Here is a 19,000-nt window from a genome sequence, read left to right as displayed (position 1 = left end):
TATTTATTTGTTAGCAACTACCTCGCTTATATTCATTACAAGTGCTTAAATTGATTATAATGATAAAAAATAACAACGGTCGAAATTCCTGGAAGGCAGTAAATATAATAATTTGTATCGTTGAAAAACCTATTGCAAATGTGGCAAGTTGGCGGCTAATGTTGCAGCCACAATTGGCTTGCAGCAAATCCTAACGCGAGACACAAGTGAACCCGAAAAAGCAAATCGGTTTTGCATAAAGTCGTGATTCACAATAATACTTGAAGTTTTTTGGTTTATTCGTTTTGAGTTTCGTTTTTGTTTTTGTTTTTTTTTTTTGATTAGCCAGCAACCTATCACATTAACAAAGCCAATAAATTTGTAAAGTCAAGAGTCTTTTGTTTTTCTCATGCCACATTTGGGCGGAGGTGTTTGGCCACAAAAAAATATAACAAAAAAACAAAAATAACAAAAAGTAAAGCAACGAAACGAATTCTCTTATTTATTCCAGTTTCTACTTTACGCAGATAAAAATCATTTATTTGGCAGGCATAATGAAACTGAAAGTGAAGGTATTTTAATTGTGGGCAGGTTTTTCACTATTTATACATTTACATACAAACATACGGACAAATCTATTTGTGAGTGTGCACGAGTATTTCTTTTGAGTTGGCCCCTAACGTTGATTCACATAACCGTTTGCCTTTATAAATAGGTGTGAATGTGTAGTATATGGCATAAAAAAACGGATATCGACAACGGACAAAACACTTTCGGAATTACCGATTTGACTGCACTATAAAATGTATTTGTAATTAATATTAAAAGTATTTTTTTCTTCTCCTCCAAACTTCCTCTTAAGTGCTTTAAATATTACATAAATATTATTATTAGCAGATGCTCGTAATTTGAAAGTGGGTTTGAAATCTTTGGCTAATACTATGAATATTGTTATGGCTCTTGCTGACTTCAAATAGAAATATTGAAATATCTACAATACCAAATATTTTCATTTTCCTCATTGCTTAATTACGTTTGCCATTAGATAGTAACATTTTTGGCAATCATTAATATACAAAAATAAAACTGTGATGAAGGCCGCGACTTTGACAGTTAAGATTAAAAATTATGTGCGTTGGCTCAAAGGAATTCAGTTCACAGAGACTCCCAACTGACCCGTTAATATAGCTATATCATTATTTATTTCCATAGTTAACGAACACAAATTTGCCATATTGTTGGGTTAGCTAAACTATCTAATAAAAATGTTCAAACATTCACTCTAGCACAAACAATTGAAGTCGAAGCAGGAGCTGTGGCTTTATTTTACTTTTGTTATTAATTGTTCACTTTCCTGGCTGGTTATTTCCTGCTTCACTCGCTTGAAATAGACATATTAATAAGACTTTTGTATGGCTGAAAATATCTCAAATAGCTTTGCAAATTCCTGTGGCAAATCTAATTACCAAGCCAGCAGCTGCGGAATGAATTAGCTAGCGCAACTAAATTGATGGGGTTAAATAGGCAAATACAAATGTTTAAGCGCACAAATTTATTTAGCGCACAATGGAGTTCAGTGCTGTAAGCTTAGGATATTTGTTGGCAATCATCCAAGTGGTGACTGGGCATCTGCATGGGTTTCTTAACGGTGAGTCTGTGTCATCACACATCCCTTGCAAAAGCTGAGTGATATGCAACTCTTTTCTTGCAGAGTGCAAGGCGAACGACATTAAGGTCGATTGCATACCCGAATGTCCCAGAATATGCATGGAGCATCTGCAGATACGCAAGTGCAAGCCCATCCCTTGCACTCCTGGCTGTGCTTGCAAGGAAGGCTGGGTGCGAAAAGGCTCCAATACAGGAAAGTGCATTAGACGTGCCGATTGCAAGCGTTGGATACTATAAGTTCCCCGAAAATTATACAACTCAATACGTATTTAAATTAAAATAAAGTCGTTTGCACATTTATTGTCGAAATTTCTCCAACAAAAACCGTAGGCAAACATCGACCTTGTGCAACCTTGGTCAGTTGAGCATGGCGTGGCGAACCACAGACAAAACGCATGTGTGATGCATGTGTGTGCGTTGTCTGCCAGTGTGTACATACCTGTTGTGGCTCCCCAAAAAATAAACAACACTGCAACGGCGACTGCAACAACAACTGCAATTTTAAGACCGCAAATCACATGTGAATGACAGCACCGACAGCAGTTGGAGCAAATCTGTTGTTGGGGTTAACTACCGATTAAGTGGTTGCGAGGAAAATGCTGTTGGAAAATGCAAGCTGCAAAATACATTGTATACAAATATATCCAGCTTTATCTAGAAATTCTTAAACTATTTGCAGCAAAGGGCAAAGGAAAGAGCGGCATAATATACTTTAAAAAAAAAACTATAAAAATTACTGCTACTTTTACTTTCTATTAGAGAGTGTGCATGAGTATGAGTGTGTGTGTGTGAGTGTGATGTTAAAAGTCGAAGTCCATTTAAAACTTAATTGCAAATTTACTTCGACTCAACGAAAGGTACTACTACTTTGTATGTGGTTGCCCAAAATGTTTGCGAAAACACGAATGCAAATCTATCACAAAGCCCACACACAAGGCGTTCTATTATCTAACAGTGATTGTAAATATGTGCGAATTTAGATTACGATACAAGTGTGTATGTGAGCGATGATTGCCTTCGAATAGAAATGACAGGAAAGACTTTGGGCCGTTATGAATGAAACCATGCCAAAAACAACTTTCTGATACGATCAAACAGACTCCGCTTAGCCTTCGCAGATCGTAAACGGTATTCAGCGATTAGTTACGATACGAATGCATACACACACACACATAAACACATACCAATGCACACAAATGTATTGTGCGCAAATGCATGTGACTGAATATAAAGAAGCTTGTTTTGCTTACGCAGCTACGCAGCAATCAAATTGAATAATTTAATAATAATTATTTAAAAATGTAAGTATGCAAATACTAAATATGAATTCCTGTGAAGTTGAATGTTGATTTACATTTCTCTTTCGCTCATTTCATTTCATTCCATTTGTTATATGCGCTCGCGCGCTCACTTGTGCTTTCAAAGCTTTTCTCAAGCTTAAGTCCGAGCTTGGAGTTAAGCTTGAGTTTAAGTTTCGAGTTGTTGTCTTTGCATTGTCTATGTTCGCGTTGTTGTCGTCGTTGTTGCTGCTCAGTCGGGCTGCAGCAACTTCTTTCGCTCTTTTTATGCCATCGCGTGATTCATTTGGCCATTCCCCGCTTGCTCGCTTTACTTGCTTGCTTTGCTCGTAAGCTCGACCGCTTGCAGTGGCTGACTGACTGGCTTGCTGCTGTCGCTGTCGTTGTCGTTGTCGCTGTCTCTGTTTCTCTGTCTCTGTCGCTGACGCTGTCTGCTGTACGTTTGAAAAGATTTTATATAGTCATACGGGTCCGCCTAGTGCTTCAGTTTGGTGCTTAGACGCGGTGCGCGTGCTTCGAAACGCTGTGCAGCAGTTTCTGTTCGTTTCGTTGTTATATTCGTGCAATTTTCGATAAGTGGTCGTCAAACGTAACTAAAGATTTAACTAAACGCCGATTGCTCAAATAGGTCAAATATAGTCAAAGCCCTCCGTGGCACCAAGTAATAGCACAACGCACAACACGTCCGAAAAAAACCAACAAAAAACATAAAAATATATTGCACATTTGAAATTGGTATCCTGGCATAGAAACTAGTCCATCCAGCCGAATATCGTATATTGTATATTCGAATTGTATTGTGCTGCAGCAGCCAGTGTTGCCCGCCAGTGCGCTGTGTTCAAAATAATTACAAAAATTGTAATAAACAACAAAATAATGCGGACCATGTCGCAAAAGGGATTAAAACACTTAATCGGTCTTTTGGCCGTTATTGCAATACTTTCGGATTTACCAGTGGCGCAGGCGGTTCGCGTTGGCAGCCCTCAACAGAAGCTGCGCATTAAGGGTAAGTCGTTAACCAACACTGTTTTAAGGTGACACCAACATTAGAAGGAAGCACTTTAAAAACTTGTTAGTGCGAATCAAACAATCGAATTAACACGAATTGAATCGAATCGAATCGATCTGCTGATTAATTGCCACATTAAGATCTGTTGAAAACTTCAATCTTTTGAATAATGATTTCATTTAACGGCTATTGAAACAATTGATGCGTTTTCTGTATTGTGTTGTTTTATTGTTTTTCATTTTGTGTATTGTTTTTTTCTCAAAGCTTATAACTTAATTGGCTCCGATCTGCAGCAAACTATAATTATATTGCTACTATTCGAAAAAGAGACGGAGAGAGAAAGAGAGCATAAATTTCATATTTAATTAACATTCATAAGTATGGCGAGCTGTGTAGTAGAGTCTCTATGGATGGCCTTGTGCATGCTCCGAGGAGCACTTTCATTTTTTCGCTGAGGAAAACAAACGTGGCGTATACTCAATATGCAAACGGATGTACGTACGTACAATGTATACATATGTACATCTGATGCAGACAAGTGCATTAGAGTATATTGTATATAAGCAGCATACGAAATGCTATCCAACGAGCATAACAAGTTATTAATGGACCAACAATAACTACATCAACAGCACGCACTCTAAAAGTGTCAATAACACTATATACTATACATTGTATATTGCCAGGCACTGTTCATTTTTTTTTTGTCTTTTAAAGTCCGTCCGTCACTTTCCATTTATCAGCTGAATGACATCGAAATCACTCGAAATTAAAATCTGGCCAAAGTGCCAAAGTTCACACAAGAAAAGAAAAGTGAGCGAAATCAAAGCGAATAACAGATCCAAAAGCGGGCAACACTATAAAAAGTGGAAAACAATAATTACAAAAAAACAAAAAGTAACGTACGAAAAAAAGAAAGTCTCAATAACACCGACACACACAATACCCTACATACACACCTACTTCTCCTTCCCCTGATTCGTTTACAAATATTATTTTGGTAGTTTATTCAGATCAATAGACTTATCTCTCCTTCTTTCTCACTCTCTATTTGCATCCCGCTCTCTCACAATTGCATTGTTCGGATGCAAACAATCAAACTTGACATTCGCATGTCTCGCAGCGAAAGAGAAATGAATTTGCGAATACAATTAAATGAATGCAATGCAACTGATTGTGAAGAGCTGCCGTTAGCCGAGTCGAGGCTACAGTGAGTTCAAGCGGTCTGCGCACAGCTGCCATATGCATTTCCATATGCATATGTATTAGTGTGATGCAGAGATTCACTCTCTGATACGCTGGACATTGGCGCGATTAAATCTCGAAGAAATTTACGCTTGAAGTTGGCAACAAAATTGCAACTCGTTTAGAAATGTTGTTTGCTAATTGAAATGCAACTTTTCGTTTTAGAGAATTACTATCGCCAGTCACAATATATAAGAGAATAAATATTATAATAATCAAAATTTATTAAATATATATATAATAAATTGAAAACTAAATTAGTGACACATCAATTTAATTTTTTTTTATTATTTTCACTCCGAATTTAAGGAGAACCCAATAACTCATTTAATTGATGTCAAATCCTGTCTTTTTTACTTACTTCATTAGATAAATAAACTTAAATATTGAATCTAAATTAATTCAAATTTATTTATTTATTCAATCCATCTACTAATTCCATATTTTTTTTATAAAATTTATTCATTGCGTTAAAAGCCAAATTAATAAAAGAGTTCACTCTATAATTAATTCAAGTAGTTTTGTTTATTTTCACAATTATTATTTTGGTTGCATGAATTGATTGTTAAGCGTATTTTTTGCAGAGTGCATAAATTTGTTGCTAATTGTATATTTTTTCTAAGGAGCTAATTGATCTATATATTCGTTTTATTGCCCATATCAATCCCGACAGCTGTAAATCATTAGCAAGTGAAGGTGTTTCTTTCTCTTTGTTAACCTCATCCAGTTTATTAGCTTGATTGCAATTTACTACTGTCGAAAATAATATTATTATACAATTGCAAAGACTTTTATTTTTCACGAAATTTCGTCATTTCTACGTACACATTTCTTATGTCATCTGATGTGAAATTAAAGACATTGACTGCAATATTTTTAAAAGATTTAATAGTATGTAATACCAACTTTGCTGGATGAATAAAACTTACACTGCTTGCAAGTTTCGAACATCAGCCACAGGCAGTGCAAATATTTGGCATCCTTTTTTGCACTGCTTGCAGCCTAAATGTGTGTGCACAAGCAGTGGGTGACTTATTCTTATATACTTTGTTTTCGTTCAACTTCTGTTTCTCTTTATCTTTTAACTAAGTCTTAAAATTGGCTCTTCGAATATTTTATAATGTTGCTAGATGATTTCATTTTTTCTTTCATAATCGACATGCGGTTTTTTTTTCTGCCAGAATGGTTAAATATTGGGCGAAAATGATAACACGTTTATATAGTCGTATATGAAAATACAAAGTGAACTATCATTAGAGTCGCGTTGACGCAACTTCCATCCGTCGCCTGGTATGCAAAAAATATAAAAAATCATACATGAACATGTACTATATTTAAAGGTGTATGAGTGTAATTACAACTCTCAAATCTGAATCTGGATTTTGGTTTTACTCGGTCGAAAGGAAAATGAAAATTGCCCGTGGGCAATTTCAAAAGTTGTTTTGTTTTTTGTATTTTTTTTTTTTTGTTCATTCAACTATTATGAACGCTTTGAATGCTTACATGGTTATGTGAGTTTGTATGTAAATGGACCACATTCCTGACCTAAAGGATGTATATTTAAATGTACAAACCACTTTTTAATTGCCTGCTACGCTAGTTAGCGACATGTGTAATAATCTCATGTGATTTTGTTCAGTGAAAGCAATACTTGAGGCAAACAACAGGATTGAATTGCTATTGCTTGTGGCTTCCATGCCTTTGGGATACGTTTGGCTATTTGTCGGTGGTGGAAGGAAGTGTTATGAGTCGATTAATAATTCTGATTTGTCATGCCTTGCTCAAAGTGCTTTAACTGTAAATTGACTTTATTTATGGACTTGCATAAATATTCTAATGTCAAGCTTATTTTAATTTTGACATTTTGCGTTGATTGGATTATCAGTAATTATTAAAAATATTTATGTATACATAATTGCTGATACATATTTATTTTCGAGCACGCTATAGCTTTAAAGGTATAGGTAACGCTATTGAGTTGTTATTGCAGTTGTGCCGTTGTTGTTGTTGTTGTTGTTTTAGTTGCTGCTGCAGTAGCCACACCCCAAAATCGAAAACTGCAATCGACTTGAACAACAATGGCGACTGCACAACGTCGACGCCAACTGCAGCGTCGACTGTGACTGCGACTGCGGCTGCTCAGGTTTGTCAAAATTGGCGTTCGATGGCTGTGCAGTAAATAAAAACCCAACCAGCGACGAAACGCAATATGGGTGTAATTATTATAAAATAAAAATCAAACTTAAATCGCAGCGACGGCAATTTACTCTAATTTCCTGTATTTGCGACACACTTACGTCCACACAACTATGTACAGATATCCGCAGTATATGGTCAAAATCGTACAAAGTAGGAAGTTGCACTTGCATACGAGGACTAAAAAGGTTTAGTTATTTTATATAGATTCGAGTAATTGCAATAGATACCCTGTAATGGCTACAATGTTTGTGGCTATCAATGCAAAATGTTGCACTGCTTGCGAGTCGCAAATGCATCCTTTAGTATTATGCACTGCTTGCACGGTTAGCATATAGCAAGCAGTATGTATATAATTCTTAATTACAGTCAAGAGCAAAATATTAGGTCATCTTCATGGATTTTGGTAGAATTTTGATATTAACTATTTGCAAAAGAAAAGTAAAACTATTTTTGAGTCTCTTTTTAACAATAGTAATAAGTTCGTATACTTGATACCTGCTGCGGCAGGTTTGCTGTGCGGCTCGTGACTTATATAAGCGTATACACCAGATAAATGTTTAATGCATATTAGTTAAATGCCTGTCAACTGAGCGAACTTGAAGTATGTACACATGTTAAGGCTTGTACATCACATAAATAAATATGAAAGTATGTACGTAGGTATTGTATGTAAGTATGTAGCACATACCAAATTCAAATTCCAAAAGCAAACCCGTTGAACCCGTTGCACACACACAATATATCTGTATCTGGGCGCTTTTGGTCTCAGCTCTAAAACTGAATTGAACTCAACTGAGATACATATTTGAGGCAGCCTGGCAAATGTCACGTTCGGATTCGTAGTCGAATTTTTTTCCCTTTTTGTTTTTTTTTTTTTGAATTTGGGGTTTTTAGCGAAGATTGCGACACACAAAGTATATGAGCAAAAGATAAGTGCGCGTATGAATACGAATACAGTGATGTACATAGCTATGAATTTATGTATTGCCATTAGCCTCTGATGCTGTCATTGCCAAGAATAAGTGATTTACAGCTTTAACTAATTACTTTTGAGGTAAGCGCAAGCGTGATGCTTTCAATGAGCAGGATTAACGCAAACGGGTTCCACACACAAATCGAAACAGATTCCACACACTCAAACACACAAATATAAAGAGCTTCCACACGCATGAAATGCAAATTGCAATGCGGGTTTAAGCATTGCAAATATCATTAACTATTTACGATTAAAACCGAAACAAAAGAAAAGTTATTTATTGTTTGTTTTGATTAAATTGATTGAGAAAACGTTGCGAATCATAATGCACACATTTAACAAATAACAAACAAATAAATCAACGAGTTTTTATTTTCGCAAATTTATGCGTAAAGGGGACAAAAACTGGGTCAACCAATTTGTCTATTCCTTTTTGGTCTCAGAGGGGCAGCACAAGTTTGCTTTTATAATGTACATATGTACATATAGATATGCATTTTAAGTATCTATCTGTCTGATTGTCTGTCCTTCTGTCTGTCAGTGGCAATTTAATTAGCATTGCAAACAGTTTGCGAATTTCTTGCAAAAATCAATCGCAATCTCTGCCACCCGCCTCTGTCCCTGTCCATGCCCCTGCCCCTGCCCATGCCCCTGTCCCGACCGCCGACTGTCTGAATGAAGCAATACCCTTGTGCTTCAAATCTAGCTAATAAATTGCGTCAAGCAAACCCAGCGAATATTGCGAAATGGCAGCCCATAAACAGCAGCGCTAAACAGCCAAAACGGCTAAAAGCTAATAGCCAAAAGCAAAGCGGCAAAGTGGCAAAAAGAAGAAAAAACCGCAACAACCTTGATACCTGTCCAAACAATGATAAACGGCCGCACTTTATGACAATTTCATTTTCATTATTTTCATTTCATTTCTCGACCCAAATGAATTGATGACGCTGTCTGGAAGGGCGTCTGCGCCAGTGCTGCCAATGCTGCACTTGTCTGTGCCACTGATTGGCAGCACTCCACTCAACAAAATGAAGAGAAGAAACAGAAGAAGTGAAGTGAAGTTGGAGAAGAGTTGTTATGGGCAGTAGAGTGGGCATTTATGTGACAGCTGCAGCATGTGTCAAACAGTATTCAGCGCAGTTCTTGGCTAAAACATAAATAATTTGGGTCAACTACACAGATAGTAGCAGTACTATACATATAATGCAGTTGGAGCCACTGTGGCAGCGAAAACACGACACAAAACTAGTTAACGTGTACGAGTTGTACATAAATAGTTAAAGTTACAATACACACACACACATAGTATAGCATAGCATAGCATACAGACATCAACTCGTACACTTACTTACAACTGAGACTGTGCAACTATGTAAGCAAAATGGAACAGAAAACTCGTTGAGGCAAAAAAATAAGCGACAGCATCGACGACGACGACGACGACGGCGACAGCAACCAAATAATGTTTTGTGTTGGCCAAAACTTTGTTGCAAATGAACTCGACTATAAAGTCGACCGCAAGCCGAGGCTGCCAGGCAACCAGTAAGACAGCAAGACAGTAAGACTTTAAGACAGTCAGGCAGTCATGCAGTCAGTAAGCCATTCAGATTTGTAGATTCAGTCAATGCTATAAGCAAGAGAGTGAGTCGAGATCCAACTCAGAGTAGTAGCTGTAATCACAGTGGGCAATTCTTGTGGCTGCGGCACAGTGACACGAAAGCCAGCGGAATGCTCGCAATTACATGCAAATTGCTGTCAATTTGACACCTACATCTAAATGCCACAAATTATTGTAAAATAATTAATTACATATTATGTACATACATATATTTATTATAATTGTTGGCAAATGCAAATTTCGCTGTGGAACGCGGAAAAAGTTGGTCGCATTTTTACCAACTCTCTAGGGAAGCCACACAAGAAGAACCACAAGACAATTCATTTGATCTGCATTTCGATTTTGAGTGGCTCAAATGAACCGTCTGGGCTGCCAATCTTCTATTGTCAAACCATAAAATAATAAACTCAAAAGCGTCTGTCACTTTTGCAATGATGTAAGTGTGAGTAACTCACACTCGTTTAGCCTATTCACAACTATTCACAACTAGCTGTCACTCAACTTTCTCATCCATCCACCCCAGACAGACATTCAAATGTATGCACATATACTAAATGGCTAAAAGGATTAACTTTCTTACATCCACCAGTTATGAAAGTAACTAACTTTCATCTGTCATCACTCATCAAGAGTTGTGCAAATATTTTATGCAAATTTCGGGTGACAAAAGCGTTTTGCAAAGCCAATAATAAGAACAAAGCCTTAAGTGGCTCATTACAATTATGAGCTACTGTGTGTGTTTATTATAAATAAATGTGATCGAATCTAAATAACAATAGAGAGTTACTAAAACGACACATTAGATTGCAAATTATGCAATTTCATCAAATTCTTCTAGATTACAGAATGAAGACTTGAACTAGAAGAACTGCACGATCTGTAATCAAAATTAGAATTACCAAATTCACAATGACCTAGCTTGCAGCTAAATGCTATGAAGTAATCACGATAAATCTAATTTGCGGACTTGTGAAATTGGCAATTACAATTCAATTTGACATAGTTGAATTCTAAAATTTCACAACGCAATGGTAAAATTCACGATTATCACCAAATTTTGAACGCCTACAATGCAATTGAAAACAACAAAATAAAGACAGCAATAACGTGACCAGGAAGTCGATGCCCATTGTACCACCGAAGAATGTAAGAGAATGGCTGGAGAAGGGAAAGGAGAAGGGGAGGTCTTTGTGTTGGCACAGTGCCTACTAAGCCTGTGACAGGCAAATACCCTTTCAATAGCGAACACACAATCAAAATTAAAAGATTTTGAAAGCTTTTATTCAATGAGTTTAACCGTTGCTATCCAGGGACTTTGCGAATTTATGATCGCACACGTAAGCGGATGTGTGAGTGTGTATGTGTATACAATTTAAGTACAATACGATTGGCAGAGTTGCCAACTACTGGATTGAGACTTAAGACTTGCCAACTGCCTAGTAGAGAGTTAAACTGAAAGGGAAACGGAATGTGTGCATGTGTAAAGTGATACACTCAGAGAAAACGCTGCCAAATTAAGACATTTGGAATAATGATGTATGTGTTATTCCTGTTTTCACGCAAGATCATTAAGCACATTTAATGGCTTTGCAACTTGAGTACGCTTTAAATGCCTTTATTTTTGTGTAGCGATTAGTCGGAGAATAAATAGTAATAGATTACCCACCTGATGGTATGTAAATCACTTTCGGTCAATTAACAAAATTTAAAGACAATCAAATGTGCATCATCATGGACGTACGTACATCATGTACGTTACATGAATTTGTATTCACGGTGTACTACAGCTATTAGTACAATCTGTAAATCCGGTACGCAGACAATTGCATTACAAACAATTTCGTTGTAATATTCACATGATTAAACTAAACAAAAATGAGGGCAACGCCGACGAAACCAACTAACAAACTAATATTTTTGAATGAATGCGTGCGACAATTGAGCAAATGGAAGTGAATAGAATGCGCACACCGTTAATTGTGGGAGCAAAGCAAACGGACAAAACTGTTTCAACTGTTGGAAAGGATGTGGAACTTCAATTTCAACTGGAGCTGTTCACAGTCTTGAAATTAATTAGCTGCGAGTATTATGCCATTGCTCATGCTTAATGATTATAATTCTTGAGTTTGTATTGTTGTTCTTAGCTTTATTTTGGTTTCATGTGGTTTTGTTTTGTTCGAAAAGTCAGCAGATTTGAAAGGTCAGCTTATGCATAATATTTGGCAAATTGCTTAACATAAAAGTTGACGGGTGTGCCCGATATTTCATATATACATACTATGTATAAACACCGCCACCTATACATCTACTGCATATAAACATGCAATACAAGTAATTTATAATTAAAGCAGCGTTTATAATCAAAAACTCGAAAGCGCACTCAAACTTGGCTTGAAAATATGGAAATGTTAATAAGAATAAAGAATGACGACGAACAACACACACACTCTCATACAAACTCATACACACACACACACACACACTTGCGCTGGCTTGAGAAAATACAAATACACAAACAATATCGCTAACCTTGAAAAACAATCTAATTTAGATGTTATTTCTTGAATTAATACAAATATGTACAAATACATCTACATACTCGTATAATATATATTTGTATGTAAGTGCAAACGTATATGAAAAATTCAATCATTTTAAAAATATTCACCAGTGAGTTTGCAATTATTTACTGTCAAAAGTTGCGCATTAATTTAGGCACTAATTTGATCAGCATTCCGTTTGAAATGCATGCAAATTGCATAGTCGCTGCTTTGCATGTGTGTTAGTACGACATCAAAGAAAAAGTAAAGTACAAAATAACTGTTAAATGCAAATGTGCTCAGCGAGCTGGTTTTGACTGCCCATTACTTACACAAACAACATACACGTGTATGTTTGTATGAGTATGAGTACATGCATAAATCGATGCAAAGTCAGGTGGCCACCAATCGGTGACTGCTTGTCAGTTTAACTTTTGTCATACCCTCTAAAATATTGTAGAGTGAAAGAGACACCTTCAGCGCAATAATTGAATAAGCAAGAGCAGTAATGTTACTGTTATACTACAAGCTATTTATGTGCAAGTGTGCATATGTGTGTTTACTCACCACAAGTTAAGCTTGCTGCGCAAGTATGTACATAAGTACGAGTGCAGGGCATGTTGTAGTCGAGCACACATATGTACGTGTCTCACTTGTTTTCTTTTGTGAAATTATTTCATTAAATTTGTTAAAGCACAAAGTCGTTAGCAACAATCAAGCCAACAAACACAAATGTTGTTGCAGTGATCTTATTTGTTTAACGGTTCTTTTTTGTTTCAGTTTCTGTTGCTGTTATTTTTGTTTCTTATTCAACTTGAGAATTCTCTCACACACACAGACTGACTTTTATAATATTTTCATCGAGATTGTTTGTCAGTCTGTCTCAGATCTGGAGCAAACGATACGATCGTCGCGACGACGTTTTTACTTTTTAGCAGCCGGCGACAGCATTGACAATTATTTTACATAAAAAAGAAAATCAATGTTGTGAATGAGGCCTGAAGAGTGCAACTGCTGTCCGTGATCCTGAAAGCGAAAATGAGACAGCAGCTGCTGTTAAAGTAAAGTGGTCCATCATAGATTTAATGTGTCCAGATTGCTCCACTTGCAGTTTGGACATAAGTATGTGCTTATCGCTTATTGCGACATTTTAAATGCAAATTTCATGAGGTGGTAATTGGGTGGTGTTTTGAAGTTTGTTAAGTCTGTCAAGTTACCAATGCGACTGCAAATGCGACTATGAGTTTCATATTTCATCAAGTGATTGAACTATTGATAGTGAATTTTGGAATGTGGATTGGAATTATGCTATTAACGACACAAAAACCGGTTAATCCATGCAATGTGTGTGCAGCATAAGCGTTCAGGCATTATGGGCATATAGAGAAATAAATTGTCTAGACGTTAAGTATAACGAGTTCAAAATTGCACACACATATGCATAGTATAGTATGTTGTATACTCGTATGTTGTTAATGCCAAGCGTATGTCGTTCTATGCATGAAAGATTCAAGCTTTGGCAATCAGGCTGCGTGCGAACCTGTTGCAATTGAAATGGCAACAAACAGCCAGTAGCATGCTGCAAGCGCAGCGAACGAAAGTGCTTCTGACGCTGCTGGTGGCAAGTGGGCCAACAGCTGCCAACTTAGTAACTAGCTTCCCTGCCAGCTTGCCAACATTGCCAGCTTCCCCGCTGACGGCAACTCGCCATCTCGGCAACTCGCCACTCGCGACTGTCTGCGGTGTTGTGCTGAGCTGCGCTGCGCTGTGTTCCCGTTACCGCGGACCAGTGATACTTATAACCCAAATTGATTTGTGTGTTACTTGCTGAGGCTGAGACTGAGGCTGAGGCTGAGGCCTAACCGGGCTCTAACTGGGGCAATCGCGAGCTGAGGAAAAATTCAGCTATCGTCACAAGTAGCGAGGTGCTTCCTGCTCTCGATCTCAATTGGATCGCAGACAACTCGACGAGGCGCCGAAATCGAATTTGATTTTGATGTATTCCATTTTTTTCACATTTGGCGTTGCAAAATTATTTCAACAGCTTTTACAGCTTCAACTGAGCTTTTCTAATCAAGTGTCAATTAAAAGATATATGTACTGCGAGTACAAGTTGTTGTTGTTGTTATGCTTGTTGAGCCGCACGTCCACACATTTCATTTAGCCGGCCTGTGGTCAGAACGGTAAGTACGTGACGTTGCCACCGCATTTGGGTCAAAATATTGGTCTTGGTTTTCAACTCGTTTTGTGCAAACTATTTCATTTCATGATTTCGCAAGCATTGTCGGCTTCAACCGCCGTTTATTGCCATGTGTACAATCGGAATTTCTTTGCCCACGATAGATTGATATTAAGTTGCCGAACGATCGACGGAGAGAGAGACTAAGCCGATTATTCTTGTTATCTCTTCATGCTTTAATAGAGCTGCCAGATTGCCAGACGATAATCGACATGGTAAATGTAAATGATCAGTAGACAATGTTGATATTGTTTAGCAAATGAACTTAAAACATAAAACAAACAACATGCAAGTCATGTCTGTTGCCCTTTTTGCTTTGTATTTTGACCCACACTCAACCTTTGGTCAAACAATTTAATGTTGATTTCGATTTCGATTCACAGCAGCTGCAGCAATCCCTGCTCTGTCTGTGTTCCTTTCCAGCTGGGTCAACTTTGATTGAACCCAAAAAATGTTGAATATTACACTAAGACGATGGATAGATGGGGTTGCACTAATAATTACAACTCAATGCCATATCATTCTGAGTGAATTGCATTCCTGCAAAACCTGAACATACCATAGTTACAAACATATCGAACATGCAGTATAGTCGTATCACTTAATTGAACATGGCACCATGGCACTTAGGCAAGCACTAATTAGTGGCAGTCCGGTAGCATTTTTTAATTGAACTGCTTTTAACTGGGCTTATATGGCCACAGTAAACATAGTGAGCTAAAGGTGCAGTAATCAGCCCAACAATCACCATCCACACACACACACACACTCATACATTTACACACGCACATTATCCAAGTTTCAATCAAACGATCCAACTGTGGATAACAATTTTCTTTGATTGTCGTCACGCAATACAAATGGCGCAAAACTGTTTTTTTTTTTTTTCTTTCATTTTTATTTGGGGGGTACTTGCCAAATTTTTGTGTGTTATTTTCTGTTGGCGCGGCCATGTCAATTTCCAGTTGCCATTATCGGCTCTCCTTGCTCTTAATGCTTTCATTTTTATTTTCAATTTCGACTTCGACTTCGATTTCAATTTCGTTTTTGTTTTCTTTTAGGCAAGGTAACGCCGCTCGCATTTCTTGTGTATTTTATTTTCAGCAGCCCGTTATAAACATTTTCAAATTACTGCAAATTACAACAGGCTGCAAACAGTTTTCAGCTTATTCAGCCGGTGTATGTATAATTTTCCCATCACATAATTACAGTACATAGTGCATATTCCATTGGCGGCAAAAGACAATCAATGCTTTGAAAATTATAAAACATATTTCGAGGACGGAGGCTAGGCTAAAAACGCATGCCGTGCTTCACTTCAGTTTTCAGTTTTGCGGCGAAAAAATAAACAATACACAAACAACATTACATCCATTATACAACAACACGGCGTGGAAAATAAAGTTCAATAGTTTCCGTATAAAAAGAAATTTGAGCAGAGATTAGACTAACGAATAAACAAGCAATTTCATGACTTGCCTCTTTTCCTGATTGCTTTTCGGATTCTTCTTCCTCTGCCATTACATTATTCTTCAAAAACTATCGAAAGTTAAGCTATCGATAGTAAGTGAGATAGAGTCGAATAATTTGTGCATACAAATTAAAAAGCTATTCCATTTTCAGCAATGGGAACTAGAATTACGAAGAAGCATTAAAACAAAGAAGCGATTAGAGCGTACACAGTCGTTGAGCGTCGTATAGTGAAAGGTAAAGTTGGCAACAGTTTGTTAAGTATTTAGAAACAAGCACATAAATACTGTTTATGAACAAGAAAAAGAAATCAGACACTTTCTTGACCAGGTCAAATAATGTTATGACCATGAAGACATGAGATCATTCATTCAGCAGTCCGTCAGTCATTTCCCTTTCACTTGATACACGGTCATTCATGTTGGGCGTAGGGTTTAATGAGTTGCTAAAAGACTAAGAAAGTGTAACTGGAGCACAAATCACCTACACTAAACTACAAGACTAACAACTAAGTAGCTGAATTAAAAGAGAGAGACATGTAAATGGGCAGATGTATAAATAAATTTTACACACGCCAGCGGCCAATTAAATAAAAGAAATAAAAGCCAAGATTCAGTTAGAGTGGAAAAAGCATCTGAAATTGTGAAATCTTTGCTCTAGGCTCGGTGGCAAGTAGCAGTGGCAAGAGTGAATCGGCCGCATCGGCATCGACAATCAGCCACAACAGCAACAAAGACAACAGCAGCCGCAACATCAACAACTAGCAACAACATCCAACAACAACAAAAACAACTGGCAACATCAACATGAAAATGAAATTAAATGCTCATAAAAAGCCAACGCAATGAGACCGTAACGATTTTCCCCTTCATCCGCTGCCGCCGCAGTCGACGCCGCTGTCATGGATCGTCATCGTCAGTGGAGTCTCTGTTTTTTTATTCAATTCTAAGGCAGGGCAAAAGAAGTACAAGCACAAGAAAAAATTAAATAAATTGAAAAGCAAAACCCGAAATGAAACTCAACTTAATCCAACTTGACTAAAGTCAAGTTTTTGGCTTTGCGATTGCCGGTCGATCGATGTTAGTCTCCGACTCAACCTGCGGCTGCCGCATTAAATCGATGTCCGCTCGTGCGGCGCCAAATGCTAAGCATCGAGTTTTGGGCGAGGCGAGGCGAGTGATGCCTGACTTGATTTGAACTTAACCCCAACCCCGAAATGTGAACAAATTATAGACAACATATGAGCGTCTGTGTGTGTGTGTTACAAAATCAAGTGTAAGACACAATGCAAAATCAACAATGCTAATGCTAACTTTTTCTATTTATACCAGCCTGCCTGCCAAACTCTATTTTCATGCATGCAATTTAATTGGAGTATGTTACTGCATTTCGGGAATGTCAAATGCAAGTGTGGCCGTATATCGTAGACCGTAGATCGCTGATCGCAGAGTGTAAGCCAAAAGAGTCGTTGGCTCTGTGTGTATTAAGCGTATTCAGATGCTTCGAATGCTTTTGGCATTTTCACATACTCGTAATTAATTGCAGCGTCTGTTGCATGCAACTTGCAACTGGCAACTGTTATTGCAGCCTTTAATTTCATTGTTTTTTTGCTTTGCTGGCACGTTGAACGTTGCGGTGGCAATTTTTGGTTGTGTCGCCGCAATGTCTCCCTCTCTTTTCAGCTAATTGTCAGCCCATGCGTCGCCATGTTGTTTTTGGTTTTTTTTGCTTTTTGCCTGTTTGTGGGTTTACATGTTTCATTTTCAGTTTTCTTTATTACTTTTTCGGCTGTCGTTTTTGTTTTTTTGTTGTTGCTGATTTTGATATTTTTGGCGCAATTTTGTGCACGTGAATGGAACACCGGCCACCGGCACGGTACACTGCAGTTGCCAATTTCTTAAAGCAAAGGCACAACAGCAACAACAATGAGTTGCATTTGCAGTACGAATTTGTTGCTAGCTAAAACGATGCGGAAGACAAATGGCGATATTCCTAAAGGCATTTGGTCACTAAGTGAAAGGTATTCCCCCCTCTCTTCCCACACTCACCTTTCAAACATGCAAAGCATACTTATGCAGACTCGCGTGTGTATTGGTTCATCATAAACAACCAGTCACAAAACGATAAGTTGAACGGTAACCGTATTAAATGGAAATAAGCTATGACGCATGTATATGTTGGCCAAGAGCGTCTTCGTTAGCGTTTGTTGTTAGCCGATAGCCCTGAACTTGACTCGCAACATCGCTCGATCATTGAGCTCAATAAGAGAGACACACACACACACATCAATTTATTTGTTTGCAGACGAAACGATTACGAATGCAGGTGTTAAAATGACAGATGAGCACACAATGGTCATAATAATCCCAAAAGTTCAATAATTCACACCAATAGCTTGGGGCAGTATGCTCATAATAATCCCAAAAGTTCAACAATGTTGTCACACATACACACACACACACGCACACAGACATGTGTGGAGATGTTACATTGGGCGCATTGTCCACACTTAAAAATTTGTAAGCTTCAATTCGTTTACCATTTACATGCATACATAGTTCATTCACAGTTCCCCCAAAAATCAAGAGGCGAATGAATGAGCGGAGTTGACCATAGACTAATTTTGTAAATGCGCTTACACATCAAATGTGTATGCAAATCAATTGTCATTCATCTTAGTTAATAAGCGGCTAATTTATGACTCGTGCATCTACCACACTCACACATACATATCGTATTTTTTGTGTTGTCATTCATCC

General features: G+C 37.6%; 2 protein-coding genes across 2 annotated transcripts in view; both read left to right on the top strand.

Moving 5' to 3' along the window:
* Window positions 1-1,535: 1,535 nt before the first annotated feature.
* LOC132792458 (venom peptide CtAPI) lies at window positions 1,536-1,947 on the top strand. Its single transcript, XM_060801854.1, has 2 exons — window positions 1,536-1,627; window positions 1,691-1,947. The coding sequence occupies exons 1-2, from the start codon at window positions 1,546-1,548 to the stop codon at window positions 1,882-1,884; spliced, it is 276 nt and encodes a 91-aa protein (XP_060657837.1). The 5' UTR covers window positions 1,536-1,545; the 3' UTR covers window positions 1,885-1,947.
* A 1,465-nt stretch (window positions 1,948-3,412) lies between these two features.
* The window catches only part of LOC132793292 (uncharacterized), a 33,394-nt gene continuing 17,806 nt past the window's right edge, over window positions 3,413-19,000 (top strand). The window contains 1 exon segment of the mRNA XM_060803087.1: window positions 3,413-3,951. Coding sequence (XP_060659070.1) covers window positions 3,822-3,951 — 130 coding nt within the window. The 5' untranslated portion in view covers window positions 3,413-3,821.

Source organism: Drosophila nasuta, chromosome 3, assembly GCF_023558535.2.
Source record: "Drosophila nasuta strain 15112-1781.00 chromosome 3, ASM2355853v1, whole genome shotgun sequence".
Lineage (NCBI taxonomy): Eukaryota > Metazoa > Arthropoda > Insecta > Diptera > Drosophilidae > Drosophila > Drosophila nasuta.
This window is presented reverse-complemented; position numbering and strand designations above follow the sequence as displayed.